The sequence below is a fragment of the Jaculus jaculus genome, chromosome X (genome assembly GCF_020740685.1).
Source record: "Jaculus jaculus isolate mJacJac1 chromosome X, mJacJac1.mat.Y.cur, whole genome shotgun sequence".
In the NCBI taxonomy this organism is placed as follows: domain Eukaryota; kingdom Metazoa; phylum Chordata; class Mammalia; order Rodentia; family Dipodidae; genus Jaculus; species Jaculus jaculus.
In genome coordinates this window covers 138,349,050-138,365,112 of record NC_059125.1, presented here as the reverse complement: position 1 = coordinate 138,365,112, position 16,063 = coordinate 138,349,050, and the positions used below count along the sequence as shown (strand labels likewise).

Genomic DNA, 16,063 nt, shown 5'->3' with positions numbered 1-16,063 from the left:
AACCACTCATTTGTGGTAATATCTGCCTCATATTAGTAATTTACTCACATGTTCTGAAATTTCTTACTGAGATTTGTTGTCTAAATGGCCATAAAGCTGCATTTATTTTGCCAAGTATGGAAAACATATCAGATTTAGAACTGTTAGAATGTTTCTCTTTCCTTTCCACCCCCTCACCCCTCTCTTTTCATGTGGTACTGGGACTTGAACTTAGGGTCTTATGCATGCTAGACACATGCTGTACTACTATGCCATACCCCAGCCCAAGAATAGTTATTAGGTTAAATACATTAATTTAGAATAAACCCAACATCAGTAATGTCCATTGAATATTTTTACCAAGCCATCCTTTTATTTATGTGAACCTTTATGAAATAGTCTTTCAATATATAGAAAATGGTAGAACCATCATTTGATCTGGTGCCTGAAAGATTGAATATGATTTTGACAGACATGAGCAGAGAAGAAATTCAGGGTAGAGGGAACAGTATAAGAGCTTAACCTAGCCTGCTTTAATAAGGTATTTTACATACTTTACTGTTATATACTTTAAATATACAGGCTGAGTTCTGCCAGATGTGATTGTAGGACTCTGTCTTTGATATTCCTGAAATAATAATAATTTTAGATTTTAAAAATTTTAGATGTTTTTTAAAAGTTTCAAGTAAGAGACAAAGTTACATATTCACCTATTTGAAGGTATTAAAATTTTAATTAAATCATGTCAGTTACACAAACTAAAGGATTTCTTCATGACATTTTTATACGTGCTTTACATACTTTGTTCATATTTACTGCCTCTATGACTTTCTTATCTCTGGGGCCAGAACATATTCTGCTATCCTTTACCTTCCTACCTATTCTTAAATTTTCATTGAAGATGACTAGCTTTCCTGTTCTTAAACATTACTCAAGGGTAAGGATTTTCTGATTCCGCCAGTATCTGATGAAAATGTGTTTGGCTGTTTTCATTTTGAATCATATTAAAATGTGTATGGTATGATGTAACATATAATGAAATATGCTAAAGAGAAAGCACAAAAATTTGATGCATTTTTTAACATCTTAGCTTATAGATATATTCTCATTTCTTCCACTGTATATCAGTTATATCAGGGGATATCTTGAAGGGCTGAGAATATGGCTCGTTGGGGCAAATGATTACCATTCAAGTATAAGGACCTGATTTTGGATACACAACACTCAAATAATGAAATGTCGGGAATGTGGTGGACACCTTTCATTCCAGTGCTGGTGAGCTGGTCACAGGAGGACCCCTGGGGCTTGCTGGCTAGCTTGCCTTGCCCAATCAGTGAACTAAAGTTCATTGAAAGAATTTGTTTCAGGGCTGGAGAGATGGCTTAGCGGTTAAGCACTTGCCTGTGAAGCCTAAGGACCTCAGTTTGAGGCTCGGTTCCCCAGGTCCCACGTTAGCCAGATGCACAAGGGGGTGCACGCGTCTGGAGTTCGTTTGCAGTGGCTGGAAGCCCTGGCGCGCCCATCCTCTCTCTCTCCCTCTATCTGTCTTTCTCTCTGTGTCTGTCACCCTCAAATAAATAAATAAAAAATGAAAAAAAAATATTTAAAAAAAAAAAAGAATTTGTTTCAAAAAATAAGGTGGAAAGTCAGGAAGACACCCAATATTGACCTCTGACTTCCACACATATGTACACTGAAACTCAAAGATACATTGAACTTACTTGAAATTCACTTCATTTTTTTAAAGTCATTTATCTATTTACATGAGAGAGGAAGGTAAAGAGAGTGTGTATATGGGTACTCTGGGACCTGTTACCATTGCAAATGGACTCCAGGTTCATGTACTACTTTCTGACACTTCGTGGGTATTGGGGTAGCAAACCTGGGCCATCAGGCTTTGCAAACCATCTCCCCAGCCCGAAATTCACATTAATATGTAAATCTTGGACAGATTACACTCTCCAAAAGAGAAAAGGATGTAAAGAAAACCAACTGTGATAAAATGTCAGGATACTAGAATTGCTGTGTTGCAAAAATGCTCTTTAACTAGCTTTCTTCTGTCAGAAATTTTAGAGGTTAACCAAATTTCCTTGTAGGCTACAAGATCAAGCTGCAGAAACCATCGAAGCTCTGCATGCAGCTGGCCTGAAAGTCTGGGTGCTTACTGGGGATAAGATGGAGACAGCCAAGTCCACGTGCTATGCCTGTCGCCTTTTCCAAACCAATACTGAGCTTTTGGAACTGACCACAAAAACCATTGAAGAAAGTGAAAGGAAAGAAGATAGGTTACATGAATTATTAATAGAATATCGTAAAAAGCTTCTGAATGAATTTCCTAAGGGCCCCAGAAGCCTTAAAAAGTAAGAAAGTGAATCCTTTTCTTATATTTACATATTAATACAAATATAAATAACAACTGCTTATACAGAAGGCTCTATTTTCTATAGTTAATTATTCTCTATTTGCCAGTGTTTTATTTTTGTAAGTTAAAACCTTCCCAGAGGACTTGGTTAGTTGTCCATTTGAGATTACTTAGTCCTTTCACTCCTTTCTTTTAACTTGAAAAACTGCATTACTCAAGGCTTAGAAAAAAAAAGAAATTCAATTTTTTTTTCCTTTTGTGCCAGTGCTAGGAATTTAACATAGGCCCTTATGACTTTTAGGAAAGCACTTTACTGCCTTCAATTTATCTTTTAAATAAAACTATATTTAACAGGTAAATAAGAGCATAAAACTGTACATATTATTATGTTGATGTGATGCTTTCATGCACGTATATATTGTGTAATGTTTAAGTCCTAGATAAAGGTTTCTGTCTCATTTTCATTTATTTACATAAAAATTCCCAAAATCCTTTTTTCTAACATTGAGAAATCTATAGTACATTATATTTATCTATAGTCCCCCTACTGTGGAATAGCACTCCAGAATGTCTTTATGATGTCTTAACTGGAACTTAACACTGATATACTTAGCATTGATCAACCAGTCTCTAGTAACCACCCCTTTATTCTGGATTCCTTAAAATCAAAGTTTTGAGATTACACATATGAAGTCTTTCTGTGCCTAGCTTATTTCACTCACTTGTTATATTTCACAAAATGTAACTGTTTCCATTTTCATCTGTGTATGTTGTTGCAAATGAGAGCATTGTCTTCTCTTTTCAGCTGAATAGTATTCCAAAATGTATATGTATTATATTTTCTTTAGATATTCAACAGTTGATGAATACTTAGGTTAGTTCCATCTCTAGGCTACCTAAGAATAACTGTGCAGTGAACATGGCAGTGCCAATATTTCTGTGACATTCTGATTTCATTTTTCCTTGCATATATACTCACTAATGGGATTGATGGATTGCATGGTAGTTCTGTTTTCATTGTTTAGGAAACTTAAAAATAGCTTCATTTCTCAATGTTCAGGGTCTAGGTATGTAATTAAACTAATCCCTTATAACAGTTTCCAAGAACTTTTAGGCCTTAGAGCCATTTCTCATAGATTTTTGTGTCTCAGTATTCCAAAGAGAACCAAACACTTTTTATCATGGCTACTTTTTACTCTACATTCAAGTAGCTATATAGAAAAGTTTTATGGTGTGTAAAGGTCTCAAGGAAAGCTTGAATGTCCAGAGATAGATACCTTCCATTCTTTCCATTGACTAATGCTCAAATATGTCTAAATTAATTGCTGGAATTAGCACTGGCTATAAAGCAAGTCAAATTTATTTTCTTGAGTTATACCAGATGTACTTGCACTAATTGCAGAGACCACCCCAGACAGTATTTTATATTTTAAGCACACTTCATGTTCTAGAAATAGTATAAGGTTCTTTGTATGAATATTCTCATTTAAGTTTCATTAACAACTCTATTAAGCAATTTTGTTTTTCTGCTTTTTATAGTTAGGAAAAGTGAGGTTCAGCAGATTGAAGTCACTTTTCAAGAATATACAGCTAGTAAGGGATTGAGCAAGTCTGTCCAATTCCAGAGCCCATTCTTTTAACAGCAAAGTCATATCTCTGATCTCATTTCTAACGTTTAAACACCGAAACAGCTGCTGTTCTTCTAGTACTTGGCATCAATGAGAATATACATGTTCTTACTAATCATGTATGAGAAAGTTTTCTTTAGTCAGATATTACATATACATGCAGTTCAAACTATATACATTATATTTGTGCATTTACCATAGTTTGCTTGGGCTGTCATAATGATACCACAGACTGGGTGACAGTGGCTTAAACATTAGGCTTATTTCTCAATAGTTCTGGTGGTTAAAAGTAAATCAGAGAGCCAGAATGGTTGGGGTCTGATAATTAGTTTTCCTCTGATTTCTCTTCTTCAGATGAAGTTGTATTCCTAACAGGTGAGCCCCACCTTCATGAATTTATTTGAACATAATTAACTTCCAAAGACTTTATGTCCTAATAACATTTGTAGGTGGGCTTCATAATTTTGAGAGCATAATTGTGTTCATGGCAGGTACAAATATACAAAACCTACCACGAAGGTCCTATCATCATGACATTATATAAAATTGGCCACCTCTCAAAAGCTCCATTTTCAAATGCATTCAAAACCAGGATAGGGCTTTAATAGGTGCATTTTGGAAGGAAACATTTCCATTCACAGGTCCATTCAGCAGCTCTGTGGCACTTATGTAAAAGCCAACCATTATAGAAAACAACTCACCTTCACCATCTCAGATCACCCTCTTTTTCTGATTACATGTTTAATCAGTTTTTCCCCAAGTTAATTGACTTCAGTTCCAGAATCACCTTTGCCAGCTTCTGCTCCTTGCTCCCTTTCAGCTCACATTAACCCTCAAGCTTTAACTGTTCTTCAATTCATATTACCACAAGCATTTCATGTTATAGGCCTAACAACTCATGTCTCCAACCATAAGCTCCTCTGCCAGATAAATGGACTTTTAAGCTAAAGCACTGTCCATATCTTAACTTTACCCTGAAACCTGTACTGTTTCTTCATTAACCATAGATTCAGGTCACACCAAACACCTAAGTAACATGAACTTGCTTTCCCAGTATACCTAACATACATTTTGTCCCTTCATGTATTGCTTCCTCATTTTAATCTGACTCTTAATTATCTAACCTCACAAAGAATTGATTATTATTCTTTCCTGTAAGGATTTATTGTCCCCTGTAAGAATGTTAACTATTTATTATCTTGTTGGATTGTATATAGTCTCTGATAAATGCTTCTGTCATCCCAAATTTTCTGTTCTCCAATGGGAGATTACTCCAGAATTATTTTTTTAAATATTTATTTATTTATTCATTCATTCACTCGAGAGCAAGAGATAGAGAAAAGGAGATAGAGAATGGGCACTCCAGGGCCTCTTACCACTGTAGGCGAACTCCAGATGCATGTGCCACTTTTTTATCCAGCTTTACATGGGTATTGTGGAATCAAACCCAGGCCATAAGGCTTTGAAAGCAAGCATCTTTAACCACCGAGCTATATGCCTAGCCCCTCAGTATTTCTTTTTTCTTTTTTCTTTTTTTTTTTTTTTTTTTTTTGAGGTAGGGTTTCACTCTAGCTCAGGCTGACCTGGAATTCACTCTGTATTCTCAGGGTGGCCTCGAACTCATGGCGATCCTCCTACCTCTGCCTCCCGAGTGCTGGGATTAAAGGCGTTTGCCACCATGCCCAGCAGTATTTCTTTATATTTATTTTTACAATGATGAGAATTCAAACCTGGAACTTGTAGCTATTAGGCAAACCCTCTACTACTGAGCTTCCAGTCCCCCCCCCCAATAATAATCATCATCACCATCATCTGTGTTCTACCATATGGCCTGATTTTAGCTGGTATTTATAAATATTTCTTTATTATTGAGATGCTTAATTATTATCTGCCCCTTAAGTAAACTGAATAAATAAGAGAGAACATGTTATTTATGACTATTGAGTAAATAAAATATGCTCACAAAAGTTATGAATCAAAGTATGAATAAATATAAAATATTATGATGCAAAAAGTATAACCAAGGAAATGTAGAATGAAGGAATGATGAGGTATATTAGGCTTTCACTACTGAAAAGTTTACAGCATAGAATGGCATCTCTTACTACAGGGCAGCTTGATAAAAATTCAAAATTTCAAATATTACCAAGATTTACTAAATTAAAATCTGAATTTTAATACCATACCCAGGTAATTCCTTTGTACATTTAACTTTGTATAGCATTACATTAGACAACTAAATATATATCTTTGAAATCTTAGTTGTGTCTAACGTTTTCACTAAAATGATTCTCAAAGGACACTCAATTCTTTAGCAAAAGTTGAATGAATGCTGTTTTTTCCCATCATTGCAACAAAAAGTTTACTGATTTAATGTTTACTGTTGTATGTTTTCTTTCAATTAGAAAAAACAACTTGGTGCCTTGTTACTTTATCCTTTTTTGTCCTTATCTATTTTGGTTTTTTGTTTGTTTTTATCATTTGTTTTTGAGGTAAAGTCTTATTGTAGCTGAGGCTGGCCTTGAACTTCTGCCTCCATCTCCCATTGCATTTGTTTCCCTAGCATCTAATACCTCTTAGTCCTGGCTACCTGAGAACAACCTAGGAAGTCTTTAAAATATACTGACATATAACCAAACCCTGACCAGCATTTTCTGATTTAATTGGTCTGGGGATGGAACCCAGGAGTGATCAAGCCATCCAAATGATTCTAGTGGGAAGGTGAGGATTGAGAACCACTATGCTAAAATAATATGATACTTATTTAATGAATAAATGTCATTACTATATGGTACCTTTTAATAAGCAACATATATTGGAAGAACCATGTCCTATGAGTAAGTTTTGACTCTGGAAAAGATATAAAAATTGTCTGTTCTGAATCATTTAATCTTTTCTTTGTGCCCTTAAAGAGTTTCAGATTAACTGATAATTTGTCTCATAATTAGCATCATTTCATACTTATTTGCCTAATATATCTGTAACTCCAAAACTGCACCTTGAATTTTTTACATACACTATAACTATGCAAGCTTTATTTTTATACTTTTCAGAATTTATAGGCAGCTTAAGTTTCAAATGATGTAACCAAAAATCACTGTGTGCACTTATAAGAAGCAGGTGATTCTTTGGATGAATAGGCTAGGAAACCGGATTGATGACTTACCTCATCTTATGTGATTTTAAAAATATCAAGTACATGTGGAATGTGGCCAAGCAGACCTATAATCCTAGCTCTTAGGAGGTGAAGGCAGGAGGATCAATAATTCAAGATCATTGTCACCTCCATATATATTTCCTGGTCATCCTGGGCTATGTGACACCCTATCTCAAAACCAACAAAGAAATCATTATTGTAATTTCAAATGTGTAATAAATTCAAATGCAACATTTTAAAAATCTTTTTCAGAGCATGGACAGAGCATCAGGAATATGGATTAATCATCGATGGCTCTACATTGTCACTCATACTAAATTCTAGTCAAGATTCTAGTTCCAACAACTATAAAAGCATTTTTCTACAAATATGTATGAAATGTACTGCGGTGCTCTGCTGCCGGATGGCACCATTACAGAAAGCCCAGGTAACTGTAAATATTAATGTTCCATTCTGGGTCCTTCTGAACACAATTAATTTCTTCTTCCCTGTATTTTTCTTCTTTGCGAACAACTCAGGAATATTCTCAAAAATTAATTTAAAACTGTTATATCTAATTTTACCCTCAAGCTCGCTACCCAGTTCCTCCCCTTCTAGGCTTCTCTATACTGAGTGCTTGATGCCTACTGCTTCTGTTCACTATTCTTTGCTCCCCATGTATTCTGTTCTTTCTGTTCTTGTTGCTCTACTTATTAGTTTGCTTACAGATAATCCTGACCTGATCCCTTGTGCTATCTTCATTCTCTTCATTTCTCCACTGTAGTTAATACTGTCAGTTACATGGCACTTAAAATTCTCTTCCCTTGATATCTGTGATGGTCCATAGTACTTAATTTTTTTCATCTTTGGAAATCTATTATCTTTTTTTTCATTTTCTTTTTAAAATTTAATTTATTAGTTTTCATTTCAGTGAATACAGGCAGTTTGGTACCATTATTTAGGCTCATCTGTGATCTACCCCCTCCCATTAGACCCTCCTTGTTAATGAAAATGGGTCGTGCATTGTGGAGTTAGCCCCCAGTTATTAGTATGATAAATGTCTCTGCAAATCCTGACCCAACATGTAACTCTGACATTCTTTCTGCCCCCTCTTCCGCAAGATTTCCCTGAGCCATGTTGGGTTCATTTTTGGTCTGCTTCAGTGCTGAGGTGTTGGGGGCCTCTGAGGCTCTGGCTCTCTGATTTGGTAGGAGTTGATTTTTCTCTGCGTTGATCTCCTTCCCCTTTGTGCTGGTATCCGGTTCACAGGCAAACATCACCCTTGCTTATTTCGCCAGTTGACCTTAGTTTCAGTTGGGCCCCTTTTGAGGTATGTTGGGGCAGCTCTCTTCTTAGGATCTGCATCTATCTGGAAAAGAGAAGCAGATTCTCCAATGGAGAGTAAGTTAGCACCTGGAAAATTGAGATAACACTTACTTTTTTGATAGACAGTTTAATAGGTGTAGGCCCTCTTATACCCCGTGATTGATGGTAGCTTGATATTGTAGAGTGGGCTTGTGTTTTGGTATGGTTCTGACTGGTTTCCCAGCTCCAGCTAAGGGTCTAGTACCACTGAGTGGATCAGTTAGCCAAATCAAGAGCAATTGATTCCTCACCATGGCTGTGTACCACTATTGCACTTGTGTGGGCATCACATCCAGTTATTTGTTGCTAATTAGGTTAACCAATGTGTTGCTTGGACAGATCTTGGTCATTTCCCCCAGTCGCCTATGTAGCGCCTTCTGGCACTAGACACGCTGACTGGGGACTGACTCTCTCCTGGCTTCCAGCCATGTCATTCCATTTTATGCGTCAGCTGTGTATGGAGTCTTCAGCAATAGGGTCTTATCACTGGCCTTTGGTGGGTCATCAAGTACTCTGACAGAAGTCTGTCATTGTTTTGGGAAACCTTGTAGGTTTCTCTGATCAAAAGCTCATTGTGGATGGTAGGCCCAAGCTGGAAGTGGGGGTTTCAGGTCAGTGTCCACTAAGAAATTGAGGAAAAAGATAACTAATATACAAGAGTTAGAGAGGAGAGAGATAGAGGGGAGAGGGGGAGAGGGAGGGAGGGAAGATGTAGGAGATTTAGGTCAGTCTTGATCCTACCCTCTCCAGTGTCTTGTGGTTCAGGTGTTTCCTGTAAGGGTCTAGTGAAGGTTCAGCCATTTGGTCTGTCTTTTAGGAAGTAGAATTTTATGGTACCATTGCCGTTTGGGTCCGGATTACTGTTTTCCACCCTTTGATTCCCTCCCCGCCCTCCCATCCATCTTATTGTCTAGTCCATGAGGTGCTTGCTGGGTATGTAAGGCATCTTGGGCAGATTCAGTTTAGGTGTTGCAGATAAGTGAGACTATGTGTTGATTTTTTTTCTGTGATTGGGTATGTTCGCTGAGAATGATCTGTTCCAGGTTCAACCATTTTTGCTCCAATTTCTTTATGTTGTTTTTTCTTACTGCTGTATAGAATTCCATTGTGTAGATATACCACATCTTTGTTATCCATTCTTCTAATGATGGACATCTGGGTTGATTCCAGCTTTTAGCTATTACGAATTGAGCTGCTACAAACATGGTTGAGCAAATCTCTCTGGCTTTTGGTTTGAAGGTTTTAGGGTATATGCCCAGTAATGGTATAACCGGGTCTGTTGGTATTTCTATAGTCAGCTTTTTCAGGAGTCTCCATATTGCTTTCCAAAGTGGTTGTACCATCCTGCATTCCCACCAACAGTGAATGAGTGTCCCTGCTTCTCCACATCCTCGCCAGCATTTATTTTCATTTGACCTTTTGATGTTGGCCATCCTTATTGTGGTAAGGTGGAATCTCATAGTTGTTTTAATTTGCATTTCTCTGATGATTAGGGATGATGAACATTTTCTTAGGTGTGTGTTTGCCATTTGTATCTCTTCCTCTGTGAATTGCCTGTTTAACTCTGTGCCCCATTTTGTGAGTGGGGTATTTGTCTTCTTATTGTTTAGACTTTTGAGTTCTTTGTAAATTCTAGAGATAAGGCCTCTATCAGTTGGATAACCTGCAAATATTTTCTCCCATTCTGTGGGTAATCTATTGGCTTTTTGTCTACGTTTTGCTTCCCACCTGTTTCTTTTGCACACAACTGCCACTTTTGTGATGTCCTTTCATGTTGATCTGGCTCCATGATTCATATATGAAAACTGATTGCTCTAGAAAGATCAACCCTGTTTTATGAGTATCTACCTTATTTGCCTGGCTGTATGCTATTTGACATGTCATTCTTTTTCATGAATACTCTACTCTTTCAAGATCCATGCAAGTCTCACTAACATTTTATGACTTAAATGATGTTTTTTTTTTCCCCTCTACAGTAAAATATCTAATTACTCTGATAGATAGTGTCCTCTTCCTTCTCTTGTATCATAGATTTTACCTGGATACCAATGCTGTCATTTTTTCTTGCACAGATACCACTTCATCTTATCTTGTAATATTGATCTGGGTACCTAATATACTTGTACCTAAGATGCTTTGTAAACAATCTCTACTGCTTAATAATGTGCTACTTAAAGTATGTGGCTGATCCTTACATCTTTTTGAACATTAAAATGTTTGCATGCATTTATAGTTAATGAAAATAGGTATTTGGTAAACTTAATATTTTTTTTCTAGAAAGCTCCTACAGGAGAGAAGCTTTTAATATGGGAAACATGAGGAACATCAAAAATAAACCAAATTTAACTAAATCATACATGATTTTATAGTCAGTGTCCATCAATCTTTTTATCTTTTAATAAAAACAAATTTTAATCTTTTAATCTGTATTTTATTTTTCAAATTTATATATTTTTTTGAGGCCAGCACAATAGAGTGGCCTTTTTTTAATGCATGACAGCAAGGGAGAGAAAGAAGTAGAGGGAGAGAATTGGCACCCCAAGGCCCCTAGCCACTGTAGTCTAACTCCAGACACATGCATCACATTGTGCCCATGTGCGACCTTGCATGCTTGCATCACTTTGTGCGTCTTTCTTACATGGGACCTGGAGAGGGTAAAGACCCTGGATGGGTCTTTAGGCTTAGCAGGCAAGCTCTTTAACTGCTAAGCCATCTCTACGGCCCAAATTTATATTATTTTGATAGTTTTATACATGTTTATAATATATTTTGATTCTATTCACTCCCCATTGCTCTCTCTTGTCCTCATCCCTCTTCCACTGAATAACATCTTCCTACCTTTACCCACTTGTATTTTGATGTCTTGTTTATCTGTTTGTTTGGTAACCCACTGAGTTTAACTAGGCTCACTTGCATGAGCATGAGCGGGAGGTTATTTACCAGGTTATAGGGAACTTACATATATTTGTACTTCCTGAAGAAGTTTTGATACAACAGAAGTTTCCCCCAGAAAACATTAGCTGGCAACAGCTCCTAAGAGAGAGCAGGAGTCTCATGAGCCTTTGTTCTATCAATGACGGAAGGATGACAGGCCCAATTTTGTTCAGTTCTAATGCAGGTAATAACAGCCATTGAGAGTTTATAAGTACAGTGGCTGTGTCATGTCCAGAAGATTTTTCTGTAGAAACTTATGACTTCTATGAGCAACTTTATCTAGTCATGCAGGTTACGTTCTTTAAACTGTATGTTTTTAATTAGCTAACAAAGAAATAAGTTTCCGTATTGCTCTTTCATTTATAAATCTTTAGTTTTGGTTAACCTGCCCTGCCACTTTCTCTCTCCTTCATCATCCCACCCTACCACCACTTAAACCTTTGCATTCCCAGTATTCCACCTCTCAACTTTTATATTCTGTTATCCTTTCCTTCCTTCAGTGCCATTTCCTCCCTCTGTATCATGGCCACTTTCTACCTTCCTGGCCTCTACTAACACTCTAACTTAAACACACAACTCTAAAAATTCAAAGCTAGGATCTTCATAGAAGAGAGAATATGTGGAATTTATCTTTTCGATTTATCTTTTCGAGCCTGGTGTCTCATACATAGTATAGTATTTTCCAGTTCCATCCACTTTCCTGAAAATTTAATACTTTTTTTTACAGCTGAATAAAATTCCATTGTGTATATGTACCACATCTGCATTGTCCACTTACCAGTTGATGGACATCTAAAGGGGTTCCATTTCACTGCTATTGAGAATAGAACAGCAATGGATATGGATATGCGAGTATCTCTGTAGTGGGGTATAGAGCCTTTTGAGTATATGATCAAAAATAATATAGCTAGGGGCTGGAGTGATGGCTTAGCGGTTAAGCGCTTGCCTGTGAAGCCTAAGGACCCCGGTTCGAGGCTTGGTTCCCCAGGTCCCACGTTAGCCAGATGCACAAGGGGGCACACGCGTCTGGAGTTCGTTTGCAGTGGCTGGAAGCCCTGGCGCGCCCATTCTCTCTCTCTCCCTCTATCTGTCTTTCTCTCTATGTCTGTTGCTCTCAAATAAATAAATAAATAAAAATGAACAAAAAAATAATAATAATATAGCTAGGTCATATGGTATTTCTACTTTTAGCTTTTTGAGCAACCTTCACATTCATTCCATAAAAACTGCACCATTTTAGTATTATATTAACAGTAAATAAGAGATCATCTTTCCCCACACACTAATACCTGTTGTCATTTGTTTTCTTTTTTTAAATATTTTTATTTATCTGCAGGGGTCCACACCAGAGCCTCTAGCCAATGCAAGCAATCTGCAGATGCATGTGATACAATGTACATCTTGCTAATGTGGGTACTGGGGAATCAAACCTGGGCCCCTAGGCTTTGCAAGCAAGCTCCTTAACTACAGTGCCATTTCTCTCACCATCATTTGTTTTCTTGATGATAGCCATTTTCAACTGGGTGAAATGGAATCTTAATATAGTTTTAATTTGAACTTCCCTAACAACTAAGAATATTAAATAATTTTTAAAATACTTATTTGGACATTTGTATTTCTCCTTTTTTTGAGAATTCTGTTCAATTTCATAGCCCATTTTTTTGATTAGGTTATTTTAATGTTTATTTTTTAAGTTCTTTGTATCTTCTAGATATTATTCCTCTTTCAGATGTATGGATGGCAAAATTTTCTCCCAATATTTAGGCTGTCTCTTCACTTACTTAACGTTCTTTGCTACACAGAAGCCTTTTAATTTCATGAGGTACCATTTGTTGATTATTTCTTGAGTGATTTGAGCCCAGTTCCAAACATCTTGATATCTGTATCTTAAAGTGTTATCCTTACTTTTTTCCTCTGATAAGTTTCTGAGTTTAAGGTCTTACATTTAGGTCCTTTGATTGATTTGCGGTTGATTTTTATGCAGGATGAGAGATAAGAATCTAGCTTTATTCTTCTACATGTAGAAATTAAATTTTCCCAGCACTATTGATGAAACAAGTCATCGTTTCTCTAATTAATATTTTTGCCAAAAATCAAGTGACTCGGGCTGGAGAGATGGCTTAGTGGTTAAGTGCTTGCCTGTCCTAAGGACCCTGGTTCGAGCTTTGATTCCCTAGGACCCACATTAGCCAGATGCACAAAGGGGTGCACATGTCTGGTGTTCATTTGCAGTGGATGGAGGTCCTGGCGTGCCCATTATCTCTCTTTCTCTATCTGCTTTTCTCTCTGTGTCTGTTGCTCTCAAATAAATAAATAAATCAATAAATAAATAAACAAAAATTTTAAAAAAATCAAGTGACTGAGTTAGCTGGGTGTGTTGGTGCACGCCTTTAATCCCAGCACTAGGGAGGCAGAGGTAGGAGGATCACTGTGAGTTCAAGGCCACCCTAAGACTGCATAGCGAATTCCAGGTCAGCCTGGACTAGAGTGAAACCCTACCTTGGAAAACAAAACAAACAAACAAACAAAAAAAATCAGGTAACTGTAGCTACATATGTTTATGTCTGGAATTTCTATTCTATTCCACTGACTGACATATCTGTTTTTATGCCAGAACCATGCTGTTTTTTGCTACTTTGGCTCAGTAGTATACCATGAAATCATGTATAATGATACTTCCAGGGTTTTTTTAAGTTAATGTATGTTTTATTATAGTACAAAGAATTGCATTATGTTGCATTTAAAACCAATTTTGTTTCCTTTCTTTCCTTTGTCCTCTTGCCTGCTTCCACCCTCCATCCACCATATCCTCCTTTCCACTTTCATACTATGTTTCCTTTTGTTCTGCCCCCTTACTCCTTTCTTATTACCTCTCATTATTTTCTCATGGTTTCCTATCTCAATTAATAGTGTATACTCACTCTCACATCCCCTTCCTGATATGCAGACATTAAAGTTAGTATCCACATCTGAGAGAGAACATGTAATTTTTGTCTTTCTGAGCCTAGGTTACTTCACTTTGAATATTCATTTACAGTTTCACATATTTTCTTGCAAATTTTATAATTTCATGCTTCTTTATAGCTGAAAAAAATTCCATTATAACCATGGAGTAAAATCAACCTAGATATTCATCAACTTATGCCTGGAAAATGAAAATATGATACAGGGCCTGGGAAGATGGCACAGGTATTAAGAAGACTTACCATGCAAGCAGGAGGGCCTGAGACCACCTGACTTTTATACCCCAGCACCCATTTACACAATTGGGTATGGCCATATATGCCTGTAATCCCAGTTCTTTAGGGAACAGAGACCATAGAATCTCTGGAACTCAGTGGTCAGCCAATCTGACCAAAAACGGCAACTTCAGGATCAGAGACAACGTTTCAAGGAAACCTACAGATGAGTGATAGAGGTGGACACCTGTTGTGGGCTAGCTGCCACAAGCATGAACATAGGTTACACATATTCATATGCCATACACATCACATCATATATACACTCACAAAAGAAAATGGAATTTTATTCAGCTTTTCTTTTAAACCTAGGATTATATTGGCTATCCAAGATCTTGGGGTTTTTTTTGTTGTTGTTTGATTTTGTTTTACTTGTATACAAACATTAAGATGTTCTGAATAGGACTCAAAGGTAAGGCCTCACTTTAGCCCAGGCTGTCCTAGAACTCACTCTGTAGTTTCATGCCGACCTTGAACTCACAGTGATTCTCCTATCTCTGCCTCTTGAGTGCTGGGATTAAAGAGGTGTGCCACATGCCCGGCTACTATTCAACATCTTTTTTTCTGAATGTAATTTCTGATTTTTTGAAGGATGATTGGTATTTTGATGCATTGACTTCTTTGGTAAGATAGCCATTTGTTACTGAAACAGACCTATAAAATAGAGGATCTATAATTTAAGCTTTCTAATCTTTGAAAAAATAGGCCAAAATGCAGTGGAAAATGACATCTTGTTCAACAAATTGTGCTGGCAAAACTGGATTTACATTTTTGGAGGAATGAAATTTGATCCATGCCTCTCCCCCTTATAAAAGTATAAAGTCAAAATGGGTCAAGGACCTCAATCCAAAACCAGAAACACTGAAAGTACTAGAGTAAAAAATTGGCAATGTGTTCCAGGATATGAACATTAAGTAAGAACTTTCTGAATGGGATTCTAATCAACAAATGAGAGTATATTAAATTTAAAAGTTTCTCCATAGCCAAACAACTATCACTAAAGTGAACAAACTGCCTGCAGATTGGGATAAAATCTTTGCCACATATACTTTTAATAGGAGGCTAATAACCAGAGTTTATGAGGAACTGCAAACATTAAGTACCAAAAAATAATAATAATAATAATAAGTTGCCTGTCACCAAATGGGTAATGAACTGAACAGATAGTTCACAAAAGAGGAAACACAAATGGTCAATAAGCACTTATAAAAATGTTCAACATCTCTAGCCATCAGGGAAATATAAATCAAAAGAACTTTGAAATGCCTTCTTAGCCTAGCCAGAATGGCTGTGATTTAAAAATAAAAAAAAAAAAAATAAAAAAAAAAAAAATAACAAGTGCTGATGAGGAAGGATGCTGGGAAAGAAGAACTCTCATCCACTGTTTCTGGGAGTGCAAACTAGTACAGCCATTAAGAAA

At 36.7% G+C, this 16,063-nt stretch overlaps 1 protein-coding gene across 6 annotated transcripts in view; it reads left to right on the top strand.

Annotated features, from left to right (window-relative positions):
• The window catches only part of Atp11c (ATPase phospholipid transporting 11C), a 219,714-nt gene that overhangs the window by 147,110 nt on the left and 56,541 nt on the right, over nucleotides 1-16,063 (top strand). For all 6 annotated transcript variants that reach the window (XM_045140441.1, XM_045140444.1, XM_045140442.1 and 3 more), the window contains 2 exons: nucleotides 2,076-2,339; nucleotides 7,379-7,553. In XM_045140441.1, the coding sequence (XP_044996376.1) occupies nucleotides 2,076-2,339; nucleotides 7,379-7,553 (439 nt within the window). The remainder of the gene's footprint in view (nucleotides 1-2,075; nucleotides 2,340-7,378; nucleotides 7,554-16,063) is intronic.